Source organism: Manacus candei, unplaced genomic scaffold, assembly GCF_025592945.1.
Source record: "Manacus candei isolate 608988 ecotype Guabito, Panama unplaced genomic scaffold, ASM2559294v1 h1tg000166l, whole genome shotgun sequence".
NCBI classification, from domain to species: Eukaryota; Metazoa; Chordata; class Aves; order Passeriformes; family Pipridae; genus Manacus; species Manacus candei.
This window is the reverse complement of record NW_026138214.1, coordinates 384,202-405,996: the sequence shown is the minus strand read 5'-3', so window position 1 is coordinate 405,996 and position 21,795 is coordinate 384,202. Positions and strand designations below refer to the sequence as shown.

The window sequence follows — 21,795 nt, the reverse complement described above, 5'->3', positions numbered from 1 at the left end:
CAGCTGGCGGGGGCATGGGGCACATCCTGCCCCACCACCAGAGCCAGGGCTGCGCTACCTTGCCCTGCAGTGCCCAGAGTGGATCTGCCATCCCTGGAACACTCCACCAGCGTGCACAGCCCTGCCAGCCAGCCCAGCACACCACCGTGCACCACCAGCTCAGCAAGCCCTCAGTCCCACTCTTTGCACGGCAGGGACTCAGGATATGGCCAGAGCCCAACACGCTGTGCCGGTCAAGAGTGACCTTCAGCCTCCTCCTCGCTTTCGCAGCCAAAAACCAGGTGTGTGCCACAAGTGTCCCCCTCCCATCAGCAGGACAGTGTCGGGGCAGCTGTCAGGAAGCAAAACTGTGAGATCAGGGATGCCACGGCTCGGCACAGCTGTGGGAAGGACCTCTTGGGTCAGCAGGGACTTTTGCAAAGATCTCACCTGCAGCTCCAATGCTAGAACCTGATGGTTTGAGGCTGAGTAAGGAAACACCCGACAAACCAAATCTGGCCTCCTGGGAGGTGCCAGATGCCAAGCAGGAGCTCGTCCCAAGGCTCATGGCATCTTCCGGTGCAACGCAACCAGGGCGAGAGAGAACCAAAAAAAGAAAGAAAACAAAGAGGGAACAAACCAACTCTAGTGCCCTGTCCCTGCCCCCGTGCAAGGGCAGAGCCTCCGCACGGCACCTCGCTGCCTTCGAGCTCTGTCCATCACCTTACAGAGGGGAGATCACCCAATCTTCCTTTCCTTCGCCTTCCCACTCAGGACAGTCCCACCTGCCCGTCTCGGGACCCTCCCACACCTTTGGTGCTTGGAGAAGTTCAAAAACCAAGAACAGTCCAAGGAAAGTAACAGCAACTTTAACATTTTTCTGCAATTTCCCACTTCAAGCCCAAGGCTGGAAGTCAGAATAAGGCAAAAATTAATGGCCTAAAACTTCCTTATTTGTTCTGTGACTAGCCAAATCTGTCTATTTTTATTAAAAAAGCAACATAACCCCCCAAACGTATCTTTTTAAAAAAATACATATTATTAGATCCCTTTTTTTTTCTTTTTTTTTTCCCCCTCTATAAAAATAGCTTCAGGACTTTGATTGACAGAAGGTACCAGTCGGTGGCTGTTATTTTCTTAGGCTTTTGGTTGTTTATTTGTTTGCTTCAGAAAAATAGGACCAAAAAAAGATGGAATTCCTGGGGAAGTAAGTTAACAATGATCATGTTCACAAGCTTATTTTACATTCTGCTCTGTCTGGGATCACTTGGATCTACTATAGATTAAACAATATGGATAGCATCTACTATTTGAACTAGTTAATTTTTTTTTAATCTTTACTCTAGGATTATATGAAATAAATTTGAGTGTTTATTATTATTAACTTTTTTTAATACCCATCAACACAAACTTTTTTTCTTCTTCTCCTTTTTGGTTAAAAACAAACAAACAAACAGAAAAAAAAAATCTTATTTTAAAATGCTTCTTTGAAAGGCAACAGAGCAGAAGCATCGCCCCGTCTTCCTGCTACTTTGGGACAGGGAGAGGGACACGGGCTGGATTTGGAGGTTGAGTGACCCAGCCCATGGGGACGTCATGGCTGCTCAATGCATCTGTAAAGCAGCTCCTGGGCCAAGATCCCGTGAAATGCTCCGGGATGTGCTGGAGCCAAGCACATGCTGAAGTGCTATCCTGGATTAAAGCAATCCCAGAGCCCAGCCAGGAGCACTCCCCTCGCTCTGGCTGTCCCTACGATCCATGTCTTACAGGAGCTGTGCCCACACTGGCTTGAGGGAGCACATGGGGTGACATGTCCCTACCTAGGATGGGATGGAACTGGCCAGGAGCTCTGTGTAAGCTCAGCCTCTGGCTGCTCAGAGCACCAGGACAAGCCCACAGCTCTGATCTGGCTCAAGCTACAAAGGGAAGATCACGGATGTTCTCAAGATAACACCTGGCCTGAATGCTGGGACCAAATCCTCCTGTCCCTGCATCCTGCCCAGGGCAGGGAGAGATGGAGCCAAAGTCTAAAGGGAGGCAACAGAAAGCATCCACCCCCCTGATCTGCAGAGCCCCCTGTGAGTGCCCTCTGGCCAGGGGTCCGTGCTGGAACTGGCCATCAGTCCCTCCCAGCAAGGCTGTGGAAAGGACCTTAAATCCTCTCACTACACTGGGCTCTCTGGAACCAGATCCAGGGCAAAACTCGCCCGGCACTCTGAGATGGGACTGGGGTGGTAGTGCTGGGAACGAGGAGGAGGAGGGTGGAGAGGTGGTAACACAGCTTTGCCGTCTGAGGGCTTAGCGTTCTCCAAGCCCCTGTCCCAGGGAACCACAGAGGGAGCAAACTCTGTCCCTCAGTGCCCGCTCAGGCGGTGGGTCGGGTCAGGTTGAACCCCAGGACACCCACGGGTGCCCTGGAAGTGCTCGGCCACTGCAGGGCCTGGGCTCACCCGGGCCAGCACGGAGCAATGCTGCCCAGACACCACCCTGACCCAGCCCGGAGCCAAAGCCCAACCAGACCTTAACCCATTCCAAAGGGATTCCCAGACGGAGCAGCCACAGGATGGGGGCACAGGCTTGGGTTCATAGTGGTTTTTCTCTTCTACTTCTCTGGTTTTTAATTACTTTTTTTTTCTCTTTTTTTTTTTTGTTTAAATACATCCAACTGTGTTAATTTCTTATTTCTGGAAAGGGCTATCTGCACCATAACTATCACCTTTACATACACACACGCACACACGAAAAAGGAAACATATATTAAAAACACTTTTTAAGCAATACTCTGGATACAAATGTATTTTTTAACCTACATATATTCTAAACCTTCTAAACTTTTAAGGATCACTTTATCATAAAATAAAATATCCTTTTTTCTTATAATAAATTACCTAATAAAAAGTATTTTTATTAGCCCAGTTCCTTGCTACATTTACATGTAATAAATGCATTTATTAAAATAGAATATTAAATTATAAAGAAATGTTCTAATTTTAAAATCTTAGTCTTTTTTTCCCTCCTCTCTCTCTCTTTAAAAAACACCAGGAAATGCATCAAAATAAACCCTTCAAACGCCAAACAAAACAGGTTGGAGCATTTTGATTTTAGAGGTTCACAATATTAACAGTCTGAGCCGTTGTATGTATGGAGATTATTATTTTTTTAAGAAAGAAAGAAAAGAGAAAAAAATAATAGATATCCCTCCAGCTGAAAAATACTTTTGCAAATGGGAGCTAGGACAAGATATTTTTATAGTATCTCCTCATTAAATATAAATCCAATTTTGGTTCTTTTTTTTCCTTTTGTTATGTATTATAATACACACTATTCTCTATATAATTTATGTCGATGAGGATGACATCACAGCATGATATTACTTTATCCCTCCGTTTCCCTTTGTCATGTTTTGTCACCCACTCCCCTGCATCGTCCCTTCTCCAGGAGTCCCCGTTCCCCCTGTGGCAGCTCACAAACACCGGCCGAGGACGCAATTTTGGGGGACATGGCACCACCCTGACACTCCGAGCATCCCACGGCCCTGGGTCACATCTCCCTGCTATGCCAGGACTGGGGAACCCCTGCTCCCACAGCCCTGGCGCCAGCTTGGCTCTGCCCAGGAAATCATGTCCACAAGGAAAGGTCATACGACGAGCCCCAAATCCAGCACAGCCCCAGCCCCCGCTCCTCAGTTTCAGCGTTTGGCAAAGCACGTGTGTAAATCCCAGTGGTGCTGAACTGGGGAACCGTGCTGGTCCCATCAGAGTCACTCCATCCCCCCTGTGGGGCTGATCCTGCCTGGACCTGGATGCCTCCTGCCAGCAGCTCAGCACCTTCCAACGCAGCTCTGCTCCCACCCCTCCGGGTTTCCAGGACCTGCTCTCGGTCCCACCGCTTGTGCCCTTGGAGGCCGTGTTGCTGCCTTGCAAAACACCACCACTGGCATTCACCCAGCATGGCAGGGCACAGTGGGGGTCACCCGGGTCCCCTCCTTGGCTCCATCAGCCCCACAGGTTCATGGAAACCCCGGGGAACACCCCTGTCCCCAGCCTGGCCGAGGGGAAACCATCCTGCCAGTGAGAGTGCCTGTGCTTCACTTCACCACTCCCAGGAGCTGGCCTTGCTTTGGTGGGACACAAAGCCTCTGAGGGATTTTGCAGGATGGGGGTCTCAAGGACCAGGCTTCCCACAAGGGTCTTGCTGCTCCTAAACCAGAGGGAGGGAGAGCTGGGCAGCTTGGGGTGTTGGGTCCCAGCCCCATCTGCCTCCCTCCACCCCAGGTGCAAGTGGGGTGTTCTGTATCACCTCAGCACCCTGAGGGGGTTACCCCAGAGGCCTAGGAGGGATGTTGAGGGGGGTCACCAAAGGCATCCTAGTGGTGGGAGGGAAGGGGAGAAGTGCAGGGACCCTGCTTGGTGGGTGCCACAGAGATGGGACGGATGCAGGAGGAGGGGGCTGTCTTTAGTTGTCGTTATTGCTGGTGAATTAGACCAACAAGCCATTTTTAGTCACCTATCAAGGAAGATACAAGTCAGAGCAAATAGTTAAGGTCATGGGCATTTTTCTTGTTTTTTGTTTTTATTTTTTTTTTTTTAAGATTTTTATATATATACATATATTTAAAAAGAGAGAAAAAAAAATTACGCAAATTTGTTGTTTAAGCCCCGCAACCGGGCTCCCCATGGATGCCAACAGGCAGGGCCCGGGCTGCCCCTCTCTGGGTGCCCCGTGGAGCCAGGGAGTGGGCTGAGCCCCCCGAGCCCCCCGTAGCCCCACTCGAGGCAGAGGTAGCTCTCGGTGCGTTTACAGCGCCTGCTTTTTCTTTCTTCCAAAGTTGCTACATCAAAATATGGAGTCGGTGGGGGGTACAGGGGGAAGCAGGGGACAGGGAGAAATCAAAATAAAACAGGGGCCGAAATACTTCTATTAATTTTAAACTAGAACTGCTACATCAAGCTTTCTTTTAATATATATGTATATGTATATATATATGTGTGTATATATATATATATATATAAAGGTTATTGGAACTGAAGATTTTATTAAAGGCCAACTTGGAGACTTGAGTAGGAACCTTGTCTGCAGAGAGGGGCAGACCCCTGGACAGCCCCACTCCGGTTCCCATCAGCAAGCATTGGACATTTGTTTGGGTCATGATTCCTTTTTTTTTTCCCTTCTTTTTTTTTTTTTTAAAGAAAGGTTTTTTGTTTTTTTTTCTCTAACATTTTTCAGCATGCAGGAGGCTTTTACATCGTTTTCGCTTGTTAAGGTGAGAGAGGAGGTACAAGAAGCAGAGGACAGCCCCCCATACCTTCCCCCCTCCCCACTCCCAAGGGTCAGTGCTAGAACAGGTTCCCCCCCACCCCAGGTCCCCAACATCGGGGTCTCCTTCCCCCCTCCCCGTTCCCACCCACCTCTTCACAACCTGGCATCAAATAAAGACATTGATCAAGAACTTGCTCACATTACCACGAACAGACTCCACTCAGCCAAGAACGACTACTCACTCACTAACACAGCGGCCGCTGCCGCTTCCAGCTCAGCCCCCTCCAGCACCAACACGAACATTTCCGAACGCCCCTCTGAAGGGTGGTTGGTCCCCCCGTACCCCCCGCCCCCCAGGCTCATGCCCCAACCACTCTCTCGACATCAGCGGGAGAATTTTGCGCAATGAACAGATAAAATACAACCCTGGGGTGGGGGGATGGGACACAATGAAGGAGGTGGCACTGGGGAGGGGAGAGGTTACCAGAGAACAGGAATGTCACCCTCTCCCTTCCCTTCTCTTACTGGGACCAAACCAAAGCTAGATTTTGAACAAGAACTGGGCCAGTTTTAGGAAGGACATGGCCAGTGCTGGCCGAGGTTCCGAAGCCTTTGCCGAGGCCGCGCTGCCGTGGGGATGGATGGCTGCCACAGCCATGCCCCAGGACGGTGCCAGGCCACGGGGGCTCTGGGAGTTCGTCCGGAGCACCCCAGCCCTCCGTCACCCCACAGCCCCCACACTGGCGGGTCCAAAACACGGCGCCTTCGCCCGGGAAGTGCTCGCACTCCAACCCAGTCCTGGTGCAAACGGCTGTGCACACCACAGGGCCGGGAGAAACGCGCGGCTGGGGATTTCTTAAAGCTCTGGGGAGGAGTACCAATTCTGCCCGACAGTGTCCCGTTAGCACGGTATTATTACTTTTGTCTTTACTTTTTTCCAAAACATCAGCATCCACCATAGCCTGGGAACACTGTCCACATCTCCATCCACCTCTTGCCTCTACGGAATATTTCACCATTGACGCAAAACGGTGGAGGCATCCCATCATCCCATCATCATTTCACACCCTCCAACTGGTATCTGAAGATCGAAAGTGGATCTTTATCAGTGCAGAGCACCGGTGCTGCCTGCCCCGGTGCGGCGAGCTCAGCCCCTCCGGTGACCGGTGACCAGTGACCGCAGCCGGTGACCGAGGCCGGCCCAGCCCACCCTACCGGGGGCTCAGGCAGCAACCGGGAGCAAGCAACAGTAAACTGAGCAGAAGAAGGGATGTTCCCAGGAACATTATTACGATGAAAATAAAGTCTCCTGAAACTGAAGGGATTTAAAAAAAAAAAAATCTCATGATTTTTTTTTTTGTGATTTTTTCTTTTTTTTTTTTTTTTTGCTGTTAGAACTGTCTCTGCCAAGTTGTGAAACTTGTTGGTTCAGTTCTAAATCAGGGTCCAGGATCTGTGAGCAGAAGTCGAGGGGTAGGAAATGGGGAAGTAGTGGTGGTGGGAGAAAAATTATATATATATGGGTTTATATACACATATATATATATATAGGTGCTTGATTAGTTAAGTGCCTATATATATATATACACATATATTTATAGCTGGGTGTACTGGTACTTGATAGGTCAATCCAACACATCTTTTACCATCACAGCATTTTGGCATCCACAGACTGGCTGAACAAACCTGACGGAGTGAAGGTGCTGGCCTACACCTTGTGTGCGTTGGCACAGGAGCCAGATCTGAAGCCCATCCTCTCCCACTTCCCAATGGTTTAAAGTATCTCATTTAACAAAATCAGGAGTCTTGAAATGATTAAAGGATGTTCAACAAGGCAATTTTTTTTCTGTTTTGTTTCGTTATGAAAAAAATATAATATATAAAAGTGGCCAACCTCAGGAAGATCCAGGAAAAGGACAGCTGAAGAGGTTTTGGTCCATAAAGAAATACTTTTTCTTCTTTTTTTGTTTTTTTTTCCCCCCACTTGGCTTGGGTAACAAAAGTTTTGGTCCAGTTTAAAAACAACAACAACAAAATTATCTCTATAAACTCGGGGTTTTTTGCTCTCTGTTGGGATGCATGTTGGTTTCATATGGGCTCATTGCCTGTATTGCATGATCGTCTCTCTTAGGTTTTGGTGCAATAGGTATATTTTTTAAGAAAAGAAAAGCACAACGTGGTGTGTGTGGGTGTGTGTGTGTGCATGGTGCGTGTAGCTGCAGCTGGCATCACTTGGAGAAAAGGATGAAGAGTGACCTACGGAAACATGGAAGTCGATGCACTCCCCCCATGGCTGGGAACTCGGGACTGCTTTGGAAATACCCTGTTAGTGACTCCTGATTCGGCTGATGAACAAATCCCTGCTCGGATAAGGAAAAAAGAACAAAGTTCCAGACTCCACGGTGGCTCAGAATAACAAAATAAATGCTCGTCGCCTGGTGTGATCCCAATAGGTTCTTCCAAACCTTCTTCAGTTTCACCGGCGTCGTTTTTATTTCTTCACCTTCTTTTTTTCATTTTCTTTTTTTTGTGGTTTTTTGTTTGGTTTTTTTTTTTTTAAAAAAAGGAAAACAATAAAAGTTCTTTAGCTGTTGATTTTTTTTGTTTAAATCTTTGAGGTAATACAGTTGTGCCCTCATTCTAACAGGTTCCCAGAGGTTGATGTTTTCTTTCTTGTTCTTCTAACTCCCCATCATCCGTTTTCCTTTCTTTCTGTTTGTTTCTTTCCGAGTTCCCAGTTGGGCTGACATCCCTGGGGGGGAGGAGAGTGGGGGCTTCAGGCCAAGACAAAGGTTGAACGTGGCTGGAGAAAGGCTGGCAGGGCCCTCCCCGTGCCCCTGCTCCCTTCCTGGCCGATCCAGGTGGCCTGGCTTGGTCATCGCTGAGAAGTCCCAATCTCACCACCAAAAAAAACTGAACTAAACCGCTTTGCTTGCAAGATCCGAGTGTGCGTTCAGAGTACTTGGTTTACAAAAGACATTGCAGGCTGGAGCATTGTTCGCCCTTCAAAATTTCTGGCTTTGCTATTCATTTTAATTTTATTATTCACTTATTCTTTTTTAAAAAATAACATACATTGCTTGTAAAATAATTTCTTTCTTTTTCTTCTTCTTCTTCTTTAAATTAATTTATTCTTTCATTCATTTGTTTGTTCTTCAGATGTCATTATTATTATTATTATTATCATTATTATTATTATTATTATCATCAGCATTTTTCTTTCGTGGACCCCCCCCCACGCTCCCTTCCTACCCCCCACCCCCAGTGCCCTGCTCTGTCTCTTTAGGAAAATATTCTAATGGCCTGAGTGGCTGCTGCGTGGCAAACCGGGCACTCCGGATCAGTCCTCTCGCAGATCCTCACGGCACACTCCATGCAGAAGAGGTTGTGGCCGCACGGCACCAGCGCAGCTGTGACCTCGCTTTCGAAGCACACCATGCACTCGCGGCTGCTGGCAACGGATGTCCGGGCAGCGGCCGGCGTTCCCAGCTTGGAAAACCCCTGGAGCGGCTCCCCCTGTGACCTCCTGGGCAGCCCAGAGAGGCTGGGCTCTGGGATGGAGGAGGACGGGGAGCGGTGGGAGTTGGGGTGGATGGTGCCAGTGCTGCTGGAGCGCTGCTGCTTCGAGAAGAGCACCGAGACAGGGTTGGTGTTCTCCTGGCCAGCCCACATCGGGGCCCCCGACTCCGGCACCCCGTAGTACAGATCCTGCTTGTTCACGCCGTAGTTGGGGAAGAGGTAACCGTAATTGAAGTCATTTTGGTCGTTCAGCCGGGGGGTCTCGTAGACAGGGTCAACGGAGCAGTCGCCGATGCAGCCCAGGCTGTTCTGCCGGAAGGTGGAGAGGGGCTTGCAGCCCGGCGCTGGCGTGTGGACCCGCCAGGCCTCCGAGTAGCGGTTCTCCATGCCAGAGTCAGGGCTGCTAGAGAGGAAGTCGTTCTCGTTGTTGTACTCCAGGATCTTGCCCGTCCTCACCGCAATGTGGGTCTCGATCTCCTCCCGGGCGCGCTCCACGTTGCCTGGCGCACCAGTGATCTCGAAAACGGGATCCCGGTCCCGGCTGGGCGTGATGATATAGGTGTTGGTCTGCTGCTGGATCCGCTTGATGGTGGCTCCCTTGGGGCCCACCACCAGCCCCACCACGCGGTAGGGCACACGCACCCGGATGGTGACCTGCCCCGGCAGGGTGGGCGCACTGCCGAAGGTGGTGCCTGCCTTGTTGCGGGAGGCCCTGATCATGGAGAAGTGCTCGGCCGCAGAGATGATCTCCCGTCGGGCCATGGCCACATCCTCCCGCCGCCCCGTCACCATGAAGACTGGCTCCTCGCCCCGCACCGGGGTCTTGATGTAGGTGTTGGTCTTCGCCCGCAGGGCTTTGATCTTGCAGCCTTGGGAAGAGAGAGAAGAAGGCACGGCAGTTAGCGAGGCCATCCCACCGCCTTCCCTGCTCTGCAGGACACTGGGCTGAGCAGCCACGATCTCCTGTGCCACATGGCAGCTGCTGCCCAGGAACGAGGGAAAGACCCTTTCCCCTTAACCCTGACAGGGACATGCTGCCAGAGGGAGGTCCACCCTCACCATGCCCAGAGAGTCCCTCCCTCAGGAGCGCCACACTCCCTCATCCCCCAAAATGGGAGTCACCATTTTGTGCGCTGCCCTGCATCACACGATCCCACCTCAACTGCCTCCCCTCAGAGATCATCCCCTGAGATCTCCCTTCCATACACCCCAACACCAATGAGTCACAGGGGGATGGATCCAAGCCACCCGCAGGGGCCAACAGTCTCCATGAAGAGGCCTGTCCCCAGAGCCCTCAGATGGCCCCTCAGAGAAGATGGCCACCTGGGGCTCTGGGGACAGGGCTGAAGTGTAGGGCAGCCAGAGGTGACAGGAGAGAGCAGGGGGACACTAATCCCACAGCCTGGGCGGTAGATGTGGTGCCCCTGGGCCACCCTGTGCCAGCTCATGGAGGGAGTCACCAGCCATGACTCCAGAGAGCAGAGCCCTCCATGGGGACATCTGAACTACTGAGGAGGTTTTGGGGTGAATCCGGTGAATTTCAGGGGGCCAAGTTTGGAGGGGAGTAGCAAGAGATGCAGCAATTTGGCCACCCCACCTCAAATATGACAGGACCCCAAACACTGGCAGTACTAGATGGCTGGGGGTAGCAGGACACCAGGATTTGCTTCGGGGTCAAAACAGCAAGAAATGGGGCAGGGCTGCCCTCCTATGAGCCCCACAGCAGGCTGTGCACAGATCCCTGCTCTAGGCACTCAGGCCCTCTTCTGAGATCACTGGCCAAGCCTGTGCTTTCGTGTACCAGTATCCACCTCCTGGAGACCAGCAAGCCCATTCCCCATCTCCCAGAGCCCACCGAGTCCATTCTCTTGCTGCTAGGGCCCACTGAGCCCCTTCTCCCAGCTCCAAGAGCTCACCAAGCCCATTCCCCAGCTCCTCACAGTTCAGAAAACAGTCTTCTGCCTTCCCAGAAAGGGCAAAAGACTTTCCAGTGTGTTTTGGCTTCCAAATGGTATTTTGGAGTGTCTCAAGTCAGCTGTGTGACTCCAGGTTCTGAGACAACACCGGGATGCCATCAAGCAACGAAATATTTTTACAGATGTGGCACAGTTCTCTAAACTACTCCTGGATGTTTCCTTGCTGCTGTCCTGCCCCTCAAACCCCTCTCTCCAAAACCTCATTCAAGTGCCCAAGGCATTTCCAAAGCCTGACTCCAAATTCCTGTGCAAAATAGGGGTTCCTCTGCAGGAGGTTTGCTCTAAGCTCAGATCTCCAAGAAAAAATTAAAATCCGTGATTCTCCAGGGCGCTGCATCTTCACCAGCGCAGATGGAGCAAGGTGAGCACTTTGCCCTGGTTTCCCAAGGATTTGGGTGTCTGACTCAGGCTCATGGAACCAGAGGATGAGGACGTAGCATTGGGACCTCTGTGAGATCCCCCAGCTACTCCCACCCCACCTTCTCTCCCCTGAAGAGCCCATCTCTTGTCCTCTCTGACCATCTGAGACCAGCAGGTTTTCCCCAACTGCGCTCCACTGACATCACACTTTAACACACAACGACCTGCAAACAATGCCTCTGCAACCACAAGATGCAGATTTCTCAGCTCGCGGGCTGGAACATCATTATTTATACAGATCCTAGTAAATAACAGCACCTCCCCAGCTGGGAGTTCAAGGGCTGCCACTCAGTGCTGCCACTTATCCACAGCTCGCCTCGTGAGACATGGGCTGGTGACACCAGGGTGCTCACCGGAACGCAGCTATCCCACCACTCCGTGTGGTTGGCAAGGATCGAACTCGGGCACCTGTGGCGATGGAAACAGCCTCGTGCCACTACAGCTGACAGGAACTCCCCGTGCTCGCAGACGCTGCAGACGCTGCAACCAGCGGTGCCCCAGCACGGAGCGCGCTCAGCCCAGCCGGCTGTGCCCACACCAGCACCGCGTGGGCGCCGGGCACAGCCCCGGCGAACTGCAGACATCGGCACGCACAGAGCCCTCCCGGTGCAGCTGTGAACCCCATCGCCCATCCGAGGGTCTTGGCAGCGCCGCGGGACACGTGCCGGCAAATCCGGACTCCGCTATCGACTCACAGCACGACTTTTAACTCCTCAGAGCTACTTCAGCTCCCAGAGCCTCACTCCCCCATTTGTGGAGTGGGGAGAATAGCTGCCTCCTGCCTTGGGATCCCACAAAACTTCCTCTAACACTCCACATCACAGTGCTGCTGCGCTAAACCCATCTCTGAGCCATGAATTCCATGTTCCTGGGGAATGGAAATGCCAGATCTGACACAGAGAAAGAGCTGGGCAAACCCTCAAATCCAAACCAAATCCACCCCTTGCCAAATCAAGCGTAGCTCACAGGTTACTCCCCAGTTTGCACCCTGAGGTAGGTTTGAGATGCTTTGTTGCGTAAAGTTTCCAAATGGCCCATGTGGACTGATGGTCACCCCATGGTGTGTTATTAGCACCCAGGAAACCCAAAGGACAGGACCTCATGGAGCCAGGCACGACTCGACTGTAGGATAAATCCACGCAGACAAAATCCAGAACAAAGGTTCATCCCAAGGAGGGTGGGATAAAACTCTGAGGGGTCACCTGTGCCCTCTAGCAGGCCCTGGGCAGGGTGGGCTCCTCCTGACCCACCCCTGGTAGACATTTCCCTGCCCTGCTACTGTGCCGCTCGCTCCAAAGATGGAGATTCCATCTTAGGAAGATTAACCGAGATGCCACCATTTCCCCAGGGATATCACCGAAGCGTCACATGGAAAGACAGGGGGGTGTTCACGGCAAGCATCGAGCTGCAAACGCCTCCCATGCATCACCCCAGGGTGAAGCAGCTCTGCCGAATTCCGTGGTGACCCGCGCCCTGCCTCTGGAGCGCAAGGCTCACTCTCCTGAGCAGAAGGACCTCAGGCAGGCATGTGGCAGGGCTGGGCTTGGGCTCCGCGTTGTTCTGAGCTGCGGGACAATGACGGCGTGTGGGGGAGAGGGATCTGAGCCCGGCACGACAGGAAACAATCACAGAGGCGACACGGAGGGTCAGGCAGGCAGAGCGGTGACAAAGGATGGGGGCTCCATGCTGGGGACAGATGGAAGGGAACAGTGGCAAGGAATACACATGAATAAGAGCAAATGTAAGTGTGGTACATGAGCTGGAGGGGTGGGAGGGAGTTAGGGATGGAGGAAAGGTGACAGAAATTGAGGGAGAGGCATACCCTGATCCCTCCAAGGGAGGAGGAGAATAAGAGGTGTGGAAGCAAAGCAGAGACACCCCAAAACAGCAGAAGGAAGATGGGCAAGGAGAGAGCACGGCAAGAGGGAGGGGAGGGAGGATCTGGAACGGACAAAAGGACGCGTGGTGCAGTCGGCTGTGTGGGAAGGGGGGGAGGAGGGAGGGTCTCCATGCAGGCCTGCAGACAGGAAAGCCAGCTTTGTGGAGACAGACAGATGGGGATCCTGTGCTTAAAAATGGGAGAAAATTACCCCGCAGGAAATTAGACCAACTCTGGCAAGCCCAGCAGCCCAGTGGGTTCAGCGGCCCAGACCTCCAGCAGCTCCAAACTGGTGCAGACAATGGCCAAGCCATCAGCAGCCCAAATCCAAAGAACTCCACAACTTCCAGGAGTGCTGTGCTGGTTTACATCAGCTAAAACCAGGCTGTGCTTAAACCTGATTTAACGCCTTTGTGCCAAGGCTCCTGGCTCACCTCAGCCCCAACCCTCTGACCCTGCTTTGCACACTAAACAGAGGCTGATGCTCCTTTGAGATCGCCCTGTTTCTGATGGAGCCAGATCAGGATGTGGCCCGTGACACCCCAGTTGGATGAGCAGCACAGCCCAATGTGCTCATTCCAAATGAAATTTGTCCTGTATGGGGGTGGTTTTTTTAACACTTTCTTTGTGTGTAACTGAAATTTGAAAACACCATGCAACAAAGCACTTTACTTGGTGGGTAATTCAAAGGAGAGGGAGGTTGAGGGAGGGAATTGTTTAGCAGGTGATGTCAAAATGTGAAACTAAGGGGAGTGAAGGACCCGTCGAAGCTGTACTAACACGTAACTTTGTGTATGCTCTCCTCATTACAGCAGTGCGCACACACCAGCGCGTCGATCCCTGGCACGCTCCTGCCACTTAGATTTTTATATTAAATAGGGAATTAAACCCTTTCTCATTGAGTTTCCACGACCTACCTTCTATTATCCTGGTTTTTGCCAATAATGTGGATTCCAAAGCATTTTACAAAGGAGGTTGTAAGCTCAGTTCCTCTCCACACCCCTTTTTCTCTTTAATTTCACTGATTGCCAATTGACTCAAAGTAAATGTTTTTGCAAATTACCTGAGCACACCACAAACATTCCCACACAGGACCAAACCCTGGAGGACTGGCGAGCCTCTGGTGCCCAGACCAGTCAGCTAACTGGAATTAATCCGCAGAACAGCCAGCTCTGGCTGAAAACATATAAATAAATTGAGTCTAGACATTGCCAAGATGGGGGGCGGGGATCAGGGGGAGATTTGGATGCACAGCCACCTCCTCCTCTCTGCTTAGCCCTGCATCAGGGCAACAAATCCATCAAAACTACCGGAGAGGGCTCCAGGAGCTTGCTGCACCTCTCCAGTAAGGCGGTTGTGCTCGAGGGCAGCGAGGGTGCCGGATGCACCAGATCTGTTTCCTTGGCATGAGCCCCTCCCAAATGTTCTCTCTCTGAGCAGCCCAAAACCAACGTGTTTCCATGGGACCTCACTGGGGTTCACACCAACGCTCCCAGTAGCAGGAAAACACCGGAGCAGTGCACGGGATGGACGTGCCCACCACACCACACATGGTGACAGCGCCAGCAGGACAGTGCAATGGCATGTGCAGCCATGCCCATGGTGTAGATCCATTGGATATTTCACTTTGGTGTAAATTCAGAGTTAAACCTGCTGACAACCTTCTCCTCAGTGCTGCCAGAAGGCCAGATCCTGAACAAGTACGTTCTGCTACTGATGCAGTCTAGAGGCTCTCACCTGGCACCAACTGGTGCCTCCAGCACAGGCCAGTTGACTCTCAGGAGCATGAGCTCCACCTGAAAGCCTCAGAGGCGCTGTACCAGCTACAGCAAACAGCTCCGGAGCCAGCCTCGAGGTGAGTCTTTCTGTTTCATTGATTTTTTTGTGGTTTTATTTTGAAACACCCCCCCCAATCACTCCAGGCCCTGTTATTTCTTGTTTTCATCAGATAGAAAATAATCCCTACAGACAAAAGGTTGTTAGCCCTCTTCTCATTTATCCCAAGGCACTGTTACACTGCACAGGTACAAATTACACCTGTAAATACCCCACTCAGGTTATTCTGACAGTGCCAGTGGGGTGTAAGAGAGTCTAAGGGCAAATTAGAACTTGGGTCTTTTTTTCTGTTGTAGTCAGAAAATTAAAGAGGACCATAAAATAAACAACCTTCAGCTACCTCAGGTAAGGTGGGGCGTTCTTTTCCCTGTTAAGATGAAAGCCATGTTAAAAGACAAGCACACAAAGAACCTCACAAATAAACCCTCCTGACGGTCTGTGGGGTAAGGTTTTGCTGCATTGAAAACCTGATGAAAGTGGTGTCAAAAAACACAAACACACACAAAAGGACCACAACCAACCAACTAAATCCCTTCGCATTGAGGGTTTATTGTCCTGATGATGCAAGTTATGTTTACAAGAAGGGAAAAAAAACCCACCCAATACACCATGCCAGGAAAACCAGCGACCGCCTCGTACCAGTGTGGAGATTTTACGTTTTTTCATGTCGCGATGAAAGTTGTTTATGGAAAAAAAAAAAAAAGGAAAAACATCTTCCCCCCAAAACACCCCAAAGCAACAGCCCCGATGCCACAGACAATCACTGCCTTGTTGTGCGGCAGTGGAAAGTTGGGAACTGGAAGCCCTCGGCCCCAACAGCGATGCGATGCATCGCATGGAGTGGGTGTGCCTGTGGCCCCCCGCAATCCCGCCACGGCCCCGTGGCACACGCTCGGGGTCGGAGCTGGAGCCGGAGCCGGCCGGAGCGCAGGGGAAGCGGGGCAAGGCGAGCGACGGGGGGGGGGATGCGGGGAGGGGGCTGCCAGACAAAGGCGGGGGCCCCCACCCAACGCCAGCACGCTTTTCCCACTGCCCTAGATTCCGGGCGGCTGCGCTGCAGCGCGGTTCACTCGGTCAGCGCGGCATCCAGCCGCCCGATCCGATGCACAGAGGACCGTGTGTGTGTGTCTCCCTAGAAAATTCCCTTTGTCTCTCTCCCAGACCCATTTTCTCCTCCCACCTCCAGTTCAAACCGCACAAAGTCGATCTCGTTCCGCACTTTTCCCTGGTGTAAATTCAGACCGATTCTCATTAACACTTTATAACAACCCAGCACCAACTGCAATTTCTCTCTCCCTTTAAGGCTCATCCCAAGCTGCCAGAGCAGCGTATGGAGGTTGGCTTCAGGCTGCACCAGACCGAGTGGCTTTAGCTCCAAGATTTCTGTGAAGCAAGGAGACAAGAGGATCTGCCCCACTTGCTGCTCCTCGGATGCTGTACATTCATCCACCTCCACAGGGTGGGTGGGGGAGCTGCAATCATCAGACTTCCTCAATGGAAAAGGCTTCCTTGGATTATTTTTAAATGCTGAAAGCGTTGAAGCATGTTTGGAGCTACACAAAGAGCCCAATCACCTAGGGTTAGTGAGGCCTCTTGTTATTTGACTTCACCTTGCCAAGAAAGAGCAATTTATGCTAGGCTCCTCTCTCACATAATCTCATTCCTGGTGACAACAAGCTGGTTGAAGTAGGCTGGGAGATGCTGCATCCAAGGGTGTCTCTGGGTACAGGTGACAATGGATGCTACCACTGTGATGAGACCAAAAACCCTTAAAGGGACCAAAAATCCTTAGAGGGAAGGTCCTTGCTGGGAGCAGGCGCAGCAGGAAGTCAAACCTACACCACACGTGCTCCCAACACCTGCGCACACCAGATACACAAAGAACCAGCACCATGTCTCCCTAACCACAACATCTGGCCTTAAATGTGCCCTGCAGCCTCTTCCCTGACTCCACCACCAGCAGCCTAGTTTGTCCATGGGAGTGGGCAGAAAAGTTGAATATCAAGCTTGATTTGGCTGATTTACACCCATCTCAGGTGACTTCTAGGGAAGAACCCAGATCATTGCAGTGGCTGAGGATTTCTGCCGCTTTCTAAGCTCACAGCACACACGACCGAGACGCGATGCCCTTAAGACACTCTCTGCTCCCTTAGCGTCTCTCCTATCTAAACCCACACCCTTGGGTTGCAAGAAACTTCTCCTCCACAACTCCCTTAGTATCCCATCATCTTCTCAAAAACCACCTGTAAACCCTTCCAGTGCTTTGTCTTTACACCCTGGCAAATTCATCCACACAGCTGTGAGAATCCATGCAGTCCTGCACAGGCTGTTGCAGGCAAGACCTCCACAACAAGAGTTGGCAGGAGAAATGCAAGAGCCATCAAGCACCCCAACGTGCCACACAGGCCCTGAGTGGCTCCAGAACCAGGGAGCGCTGTCCCTGCCATGGCACATGCTGGGAGGATCAGTCACCCAACTCAGCACAGCTGGAGTTCTCACCCACCAAGGGAAGGAGGGATGACCTGCAAGAGCCACGACCCAGGCGGAGATGCCCCTGCCCCTCACCCTTGCAGCAACAGGAGGGCAGGCAATGGAGGTTATGGCTCCACCTCCTGCCAGAGAAAGGGGTGTCACTGGCAACCCTGGCCAGGGGCAGTGTTCATAGGCACCAGTCAAAAGGATTCTTATGACTTCATCCCCTCATCCTTCCTTTCTCAGTTTCCTCTCCTTCAGTTTGCGAAGCAGTCCTTGGCACATCCCACCAGCCGCCCAGCTCTCTGCCACGAACCCTGGGGCATCAGGTGAAGGAGCAGTTCTTGGTGCCTGTCTGTCCAGTTCCCACCAAGTCCCCCTTTCCAGGAACCACCATCTCATGCCAGTCAGCCCTTCATGCCAGCCGGCTCGCGGCCGCGCTGCTGGAGATGTGCTGCTCAAATTCAGCGCACAAACCAGCCCCAGCACAAACCCGAGCGAGGTTTCCAGCAGGCGATTGGCTCCGCAAGGCCACGTTCACAGTTCCCGGGGAAAGCAGGAGCTGCCAAGCTCAGGTTGAGCTCCTGCAGCATCTCTCACTCCAGGTGGAGCCACCCCCTCTGCCACAGTTAAACCTGTTCACAAACCACCCTTAGAGACAGTCCAATAAAAATATATGGGGCTTGAGTCTTATTTATGTTCAAGTGCCTTTACACTCGTTCAGCAAAATGAGGGGTGGCCTGATGGCAGGTGGAATTCCCATGGTCAGGCGTGGGCACCTGGGCCCCCATGGCCAGATCCAGGCCTCTCATATCCACACCTGCCCATGAGAAACATCTTCATATATGGTAAATATTATTTTAAAATAATCAAAAGGAACAGTGTGTTTCTTCAGATCAGAAAATAGTAAGTTAGAGAAAACCCTGTCATCAAGTAAAGCCCTGAAATAATTTTTATTTCATTATTACTTTTTGCAAGATGTTCATCACCCCATTCACAGGTACCCATAAACCACTTATTTTCCTAGAAAACCATCAACCACATGAGCAGTACTACCAAAGGGTGACAATCTGCAGTTTCTGGGATTCCTGGTCAGGCATTCATGAGATTGCACGATTCAGTCCCCTGGGAGCCCCGCATCCAAGTCCAGACCCTCGTAATCTGGCCTTCCACTCAAAAACAAGACACAGGAGACATTGGAGATGTTCCTACAGGCCTTTAGAAACAAGTGTGGGCCACAATCTCTGCTGGAGTAAAGAGCCACGGCTGCGGGGTCTGTGCCGAAGGAATCCTGGCTTCTCCCAGCACAGGATCCATCCCACCTGCTTCCATGATGGGGCACAGCCTGCACCGTCTGCCCCACCGGCGGATGGAGCGCAGCCGCGGCCACATCCCCAGGGCTCCAGCAAACTGACATTTCACGGTTTCCCAGATGTGGGAAAACCCTCACACATGCTAAAAATGGTGGAAAAAATCCAGGTCTGCACGTTCCTCTCCATCACTCTGGCCACAGCAGGCACATGCTGCATTCTGAACACATCGGAACACACCCCCTTCTCGGGAGTCTGGGGCAGTAGCGAGACCCTGGAAGAAAACAGCCCCTGCACGTTTCCCCTCAGTTCCGCCTGCTGAATCCTCTCTCTTTCCCAACTTTATTAAACAAAGGGGGCCTGATTCTCCACAGCCTCACACCCGCCAGTGTGGAGTCGGTGCTGAGCCCGCTGTGTCGGCCCGTGCTCCACTCCTGGCGGTGTAAAGGCATCACGGGGAGGATCAGGATCAGGGCCAGCGGGATCTCCTTGGCCAGACCTTCACCCTGCTCCAGTCGTCTCCCCAACTCCCTGGTGAGGGGCCCCCATCCCAGCATGGTGGACGTCAGAGCAAGAGCTGTTCCCTCGGCTGCAGATGCCCCAAGTTTTGGGGAGGTCAGCACCCCACGGACTCCTGCCCACTCTCCATCCCGGCATGGGGACCGGACCCTTGCTCTGCGGGTCAGTAGCCTCCGCAGGGCCCATTGTTCCCACCACACACCCCAGCATCATGATGCCCAGCCCGGAGCCATTTATGTCCCTCTCCCTGTGGCTTCTCCTCGCCCACCTCAGCCCTTCTGAGAGCACGGGGGGAGGTCATCACACGCCGGGTCCCATCACGAACCCCTGCTCGGATGTCTGCAATCCCAACCCACGAGGGAGCATCTGCCCGTGGAGCCGTAGGCTCTGCCCGTCGCACTTCCAGAGCGACAAGTTACTTGTGCAGAGAAAGAAAGAAAAAAAACCCCGACACTTAGCCGCACTATTATTATTTTTTTTCCTCTGTAGCGACACAAAACTTCTCTCGGCAGCACCGTGCCCCGGCTCCCGCAGTGCCCACGGGCAGCGCGGGGCCCCGCACCGCACACCCGGGAGCGGTGGGGGTGGGCGAGGGGTGACTTAAGAGTGGGTGTGGTATGGAGATAGATATATATTTTTTATTTTTTTTTTTTTGTAAAGCCCTCCTCCATTCCACCTCGCTCCGAACGGAGCCGTGAGGAGAACAAAAGCATCACTGTGGCGGCGCGCGGGCAGCGGCTGCGGGGGGCCCACGCGGGACGGCGGGTCCCGCTCCAGGGTCCCCCCGCTCCCACGAGCGGCGGGAGGAGCTCGGCTCCCACCCGCTTTATCGGCCGCTCGGACCGAGCCCGGCACCACCACACCCCCTCCGCCCAGCCAACAAAGGGGGGCTCCGGGGCGCGGGGCCGGGCTCAGCCCGCTCCCCCCGCCCTCCCCCCGCCTTATTCCCAGGTTTTATCTTTTTTTAAGGAGAGCGCGGCCGGGATCGGCTCTTTGGCAGAACCGGGAGCGGCGCGCGGGGCTCCGGTGCCGGCAGCCGGACAAGCCCCCGCAGCATTCTCACAGACTTCCCGTCCCACCCTTCCCAAAAACCCCCGTGCCGGGAGCGCAGCCACCCGCCCGCAGCTCGGGAGCTCCAGGGCTTTGTCCCCGGCGGGGCCGAGCGGCCCCGGCCACGAACAATGGGCGGGAGGGAGCGGCGGGGGCGGCGGTGGGGCCCCCCGGCCGCGGGGGGAGTGTCCCGGGACCGGCGACCGGGAGGACCGTGGTGGGGGATCGGGGGTACCGGGGTCCCGGCGCTCACCTTGCCGTCCCACGATCTCGGCCACGTGCTCGGAGCTGGGCACCGGGACGCACTCGGTGGTGTTGGAGCTGCTCTTGAGCCGCAGCTCGGCCTCCTTGTAGAGCGCGCACAACTTGGGCTCCGCCGCCCCGGCGCTGGGCGCCGCCGAGCCCTTCGGGGCCGCCGGGGGCGGCGGCGGCGGCGGCGGCGGCGGCTGCTGCGGCGGCGGCGGCGGCGGCGGGGGCTGCTGCGGCGGCGGCGGCGGCGGGTTATTGTTGTTGTTGTTGCTGTCCTCCACGAGCACCACGGCCGAGGAGGAGGAGGAGGAGGAAGGCTCGCCTAGCCCCAGCAGACAGAGCTGGTCCAGGGCGAGCTGCAGCGCCCGGTCATCCTCCAGCAGCGCTCTGTCTTTGCCGCTCCCACCGAAACAGCCTAAATCGCCGAAACCCCCGTTCCTTTCCATTATCCCTGGGACTACCAGGCTAGGCATGGCTAACAAAGGCTTGGGAGGGGGCTGGGGGCTGAGGGGGGGGGGGCGAGAGGAGGGGAGGGGGGGGGACACAAAGAGCTCGGGAGGGAGAAGGGAAAAAAAAAAGGCAGAGGGAGAGAACGAGAGAGAGAAAAGGACCCTCCGCCCCCCGCCCCCCGCCTGGCCAAGCCCCTTTCCCGTGTAACCCGAGCCCCGCGCCCGCCGCCTCCACCGCGGGGTCCCCCCGCCGCCGCCCCCGCCCCCGGCCGCCGCCGCCGGGGGGTGCGGGGGGCGCGGAGCGGAGCGCGGCCCCGCGGGGGGAAACTCTTTTGTTTGAAGGCGGCTGGGCGCTGCGGGAGCGGCCCGGCCCGCGGGCTGATGGGGGATGTAGTCCGGCCGTGGCACACCCCCGCCCGCGGCGGCGGCGCCGGGGACCGGGCGGTGGGACGGGGGCGGCGGGGACCGGGGCGGCGGCGGGCGCAGGGGGAGTGGATATGGGGGGGGAACACTCGCCGTGACACCGGGAGGGGGATGTGGGGACCCACGGTGACACGGGGAGGGGGGCGGCGGGGCGACCGGCACGGTGGGGGGGATGTTTGGGACCCACAGTGACACGAGTGGAGTAGGATGTGGGGGACCGGCTGGGACACGGGTGGGGGGCTGCAGAGAGGCACACTGTGCAGTGGGTGGAGGGGTTGCAGGGGCACACACCGTGTCCCGGGTGTAGGAGCTGCTGCAGGGGGACCGACCGTGTCACCAGTGGAGGGACATGCCATGACATGGCTGAAGGGGGGGTGGGGGGACCAGCCATGCAATGAACGGGTGCAGGGGTCTGTGTGGGGACTTGCTGGCCAAATGCGTGGGGACCCATTGCA

At 53.9% G+C, this 21,795-nt stretch overlaps 1 protein-coding gene across 1 annotated transcript; it reads right to left on the bottom strand.

Moving 5' to 3' along the window:
• Positions 1-6,423: 6,423 nt before the first annotated feature.
• MEX3A (mex-3 RNA binding family member A) lies at positions 6,424-20,985 on the bottom strand. The gene is made up of 2 exons (XM_051773124.1): positions 20,473-20,985; positions 6,424-9,626 (listed from the first exon to the last, which is right to left on the bottom strand). Exons 1-2 carry the CDS (start codon positions 20,939-20,941, stop codon positions 8,521-8,523), a joined length of 1,575 nt encoding a protein of 524 aa, XP_051629084.1. The 5' UTR covers positions 20,942-20,985; the 3' UTR covers positions 6,424-8,520.
• Between the last annotated feature and the right edge of the window lie 810 nt (positions 20,986-21,795).

Coding starts and splice junctions, on each gene's coding strand:
- MEX3A (XM_051773124.1), bottom strand. CDS start 20,941: ATGCCTAGCCTGGTAGTCCCAGGGATAATGGAAAGGAACGGGGGTTTC. Junction 9,627..20,472: donor CGAGATCGTGGGACGGCAAG/GTGAGCGCCGGG, acceptor TCTCTTCCCAAG/GCTGCAAGATCAAAGCCCTG.